Here is a 4,402-nt window from a genome sequence, read left to right on the forward strand (position 1 = left end):
CCCCCCCCCCCCCCCGCTGCACAGTGCAGCGTGAAGGGAACGCGTCCTCTCTCCAAGGACTGGTGCGAGAGAGGTCGCCGTTGAAAGGTTGGTGATTGGGGGACCTTGTTACTCTGAAGCATTTTTCATAGTCTTTGCAGTCAGACATTTCTATCGTAAGGAGCACGTTAATTAACAAAACCTCTTCTTGAATAATTTTGATACTTATTTTAGCTGACCTGCTAGTAACAGAGCCCTTTCACCCACCAACCGGTCCATAACCATTTTTATAGTTACGTGTGTTACAAACATACAGGCATCCAGTAGGGGAGCGTTTTTAAGTAATTCATTGTGAATTGTATGTGTATCGTGAAGGGTGTTAACATGCCTTGATGAGAGATCATGTGAAACTTCGCTTCAGCTTTTAGGGAGCACATGCTTTGTCTCCTTTTTAGATCTCCTGTTTTATTTTTGTTGCTGTCTCTCCCTGTAATAAAAGTGGTAGAAACACATCACTCTCCGAGAAGGAGAAGCTGTGGCGGTGGGATGGGGGATGGCCTGTAACCCTGACAGCGGTCCTCTGTCCTTCATGTGCATTTGCCCGGCGGGGGGGTGGCGGGGGCGTTTTTTGCTTGTTTATTCCTTGTGGACCCCCACCCTACTCCTCCCTTGGCCTTGGAATTAATTATTCAGAGCCCAGTTCAAATTCCGGTTCTTCCACCTCATAGCTGTGAGGTCTTGGCAAGTTTCTTAACTTCTCTAAACCTCATTTCCTCATCTGTAAACTGGAGATAATATTATCCACTTCATAGGTTATTATGAGAATCAGATGAGGTGATGTATCGAAGTTTATCTGTTTAAAGGACCTAGTTCACCACTTGGCTTAGAGTGGAATGGGCTCAATACATATGATAAACATAAAATGTTTTGACTTGAGTGTAGAAAACACTGGTTTTATTCCTAAGTAAGTGCAAGACATTCTGAGATCTCTGTGGAAATTCAGACATTATCATTCACTGCCTGGGATGAATGACGGTGTGGTAAAAGCGAATAGAAGACCTTCGTTCAAAGAAACAGACTACCTGTGATAATGTAGGTGTCACCAGGATCTTATAATTAATGCATCTGTTGATTGGTTTTCGTTGCTGTGGCTTTGGAATATGTGTTATTAGAAAAGGAATGCTATTTTTAAATGATGCTTAACCTCATCATAGCTGCCTGTAATGTTCTTATTTTGTGACTGCAGTAAACATTTTATGGGATAAAATTTGTATTTTAGGCCTTTCAGGAGAGAACCAAGAAAGAGTTTTCAAGTGAGTTTCTGATTTTTCTTAGTTTAGTTTCCTCAGAAGTTTAAACCTTAATTTGTTTGATGCAATAGCTGAAAGAATAAAAAGTCTTTTGAAAATGTCTTAATTCTGTTGTCAGTACAAAAGATTGTTTCAGTTTTAGCTGGAGTCTGTATTTGGAGGCTTTCTTTAACTGACTTTAATAAAAATTACACATTTTAGAAGGTAGTAGTAGATACTTGTTGCATGAATGTCCAGATAGTATTCAGACACATTTTATCTTCTGCTATGTTAGGTTTATTTTTGGAATGGAAGTAATTGAGTTCTCTATTTATATTTACTTTGAGTTTTTTGTGTTTTAAAAATATGCCATGTTTGCTTAGTGCTTATGTCTAAGGGGATGAAAAATATATAGTGTGTTTCAGTTTTTCCTGGTTAGTTAATGGTGTAGAGCCCTTTCCAAAGAGGATTTCAGTCTGTTTTAGTTTATATGTGATTAGATTTTAAGCTCTGTGAAGTTTCAATTTAATATCTGAATTTATGTATCTAAACTTGGTTCGTTGGTTTTAATCATAAATCATAATGATCAGTTCATCCACTTAAGAAACCAGTTCATGTGCAAAAAAGAACAGCTGATTGCTGCGGCCATTCTTTTTGCATTCCTGTGTTTCAGATCTCAAATAACTGAAGTGAAAAAAATTTTAAAAAGAACGAAAGAAAGCTGGATTAACCACTAATTAATTTTTATTATTTTGAAGAAACTTTTTTGAGTTGTGGGAACTCTACTGTCAAGATAGATGCCCATAAACTTGTATTTTAAAGTTAATTATACATTAAAGTAGATTTACTAACATACTTTATAAGGATACCTCTTCTTCACACTAAAAAAAAAAAAAAAATGTAAAAGTAACAAAATTGGAAGTCTACCTAATGCTAACAGTCTCTTTACATCGTACTTTGGGATGAGCATGACTACATAGTACATATTGTTTGTATTTTACAGGGACATTTTACATTGACCATTTAACTTTCAAGTTTGCTTTTTCTTTGGAAATCAATTATCGTAGTATTTGAAATGACTGCTGTATACCTATTTTGAGGTTTAACCAAGCTTCTTTGCATATTAGAAAATACTTCGTAGGACCAACCCTGTTTCCCCCTTTGGTTTATTTAGAAGACTTGCACTGTCTGCCAGATGCTGCTCCCTAACCAGTGCAGTTACGCATCTCATCAGAGAATCCACCAGCACAAATCTCCCTACACCTGCCCCGAGTGCGGGGCCATCTGCAGGTCGGTGCACTTCCAGACCCACGTCACCAAGAACTGTCTGCACTACACGCGGAGAGTTGGTTTTCGGTCAGTATATCGTTCATTTCCGTGCAAATAAAGCTTATTCACGTCTGAGGGCACAGGGTTCTGAGTGGTCTGTGCACATCGTTTTCAGGGTCATACAGTGATACCTCGATTAACAGATCCTCTGGGAACCTGGCTCATTTGTAGTCGAGTTGATCTGTGTGAATCCTGTAATGTGGTATTGACTCTGGTCCACACGAAGCCGAGGGTCAGTGGGACCCATCCTTCTAAGCAAAAGTGTGCAGGTGGTAAGGTTTGGCTTTGATTGACTGTTAGAGCCTTTATACTTTCTGTACCCTTTCTAGCATACTTCTGTTGTCACGCTCTCTGCATTTTAAGCCCTGCAAGAATGCAATGCGTTTCTGTACCTCTGAATACTTGCCCTCATCAAAACAGAAAGGGTATGGATGGTCCCTTACTTTTATCTTGTCTTGTTATAGGATTGGGTGTGTGTCCTTTCCTACCACTGCTCGTTGTGGAATAGCCTTCCACACCCCAGATCACCTTCCTTTATTCCTCCTTCTCCATTACCTGAGTCCAGGCTTCTCCCTCATCTCTGCACATCTTAACCGTGACCCCTTTCACTGCCCCCTAATATTCTCAGATGTGTCTTTTACAACATCTGACAAGGCTAATGTTAGTTTAGTCTTTTACAACATCTGACAAATCTAAATGTTAGTTTAGTATTGAGCGATGATGCATTTGAACTTGATCCTCCACTTTGTGACTTTCTGAAATGCATTCCTGTACCTTTTAGAAACATTTTATTCCTGTACATTTTGACCCAGTGCAGGTCCACCAAGAAAACACGTCATTGATATACAGTGTCTTTGTTAATAGAGGTATTACTGTATTGTGTATTTATCTTAAACTTGAACATTTGTTCACCGGGTCTTGTTAATGTTAGACGGTTAATGTACAATTATTTTTTTTCTTTTGGTTGTGATACAGATATGATGTTTTATAAAAATGAAGGCCAGTCGGTATGATTTAAAAGTTGTATTTCAGCTAAATTTACATTATGGCATCACCAATTTCTAGGTGGTTCAGTCCATTTTTCTAACACTAAGTCTTTTTTTTTTTTTTTTTTTTTTTTTTTTTTTTTTTTTTGTTGTGTTCCTCTTCCCCACTGCTGTGGCCTCTCCTGTTGCGGAGCACAGGCTCCGGACACGCAGGCTCAGCGGCCACGGCTCACGGGCCCAGCCGCTCCGCCGCATGTAACACTAAGTCTTATTTCACATTTTTATCTCATGCCTCCAAACCTGTGATGCACAGATATTTAATGGATTGGCAACCACCCTAGTAGAAAACCTTTGGTTTGGAAATTTAGAAACCAGGGTTTTTGTACCAGTTAGGCTCCTCATTGTGTGGTAATTCATGTGTTCTTTGTGCCTTGGTGCCCTGACTGTAAAATTGGTGTGATATTTGCCTCCATCTCTGTGGGCATGTTACAGAGTAAAACAGGATAATCCAAAAGCATGCTAAGTGCTTAAGAGGAGTGTTCCACATTGAAGGTGCCCTTGATTCCACAGAATTCATACACAGTGATACTTTGGTTCTTATCCCATGTTTTGAAACTCGTATTACTGGATTCTTTATTTAATATAAAACTACAAGTGCAGTTCTTTTAACGGATGCCAATTTCCTCAGATATTTATAGTTGATTTTTCTAATATAATGAAAGTAAACTTAAGTTGGAATGAATAAAGGAATTAAGACTCCTATAATGCTAGCTATTCCTGGTATCTTTTTTTTTTTTTTTTTTTTTTTTTTTTTTCGGT

At 38.5% G+C, this 4,402-nt stretch overlaps 1 protein-coding gene across 2 annotated transcripts in view; it reads left to right on the forward strand.

The window, feature by feature from the left end:
* The window catches only part of ZNF532 (zinc finger protein 532), a 110,419-nt gene that overhangs the window by 60,388 nt on the left and 45,629 nt on the right, over nucleotides 1-4,402 (forward strand). For both annotated transcript variants that reach the window (XM_007450113.1, XM_007450112.1), the window contains exon 3: nucleotides 2,443-2,624. In XM_007450113.1, the coding sequence (XP_007450175.1) occupies nucleotides 2,443-2,624 (182 nt within the window). The remainder of the gene's footprint in view (nucleotides 1-2,442; nucleotides 2,625-4,402) is intronic.

This window comes from Lipotes vexillifer, unplaced genomic scaffold, assembly GCF_000442215.2.
Source record: "Lipotes vexillifer unplaced genomic scaffold, Lipotes_vexillifer_v1.1 scaffold79, whole genome shotgun sequence".
NCBI lineage: Eukaryota > Metazoa > Chordata > Mammalia > Artiodactyla > Lipotidae > Lipotes > Lipotes vexillifer.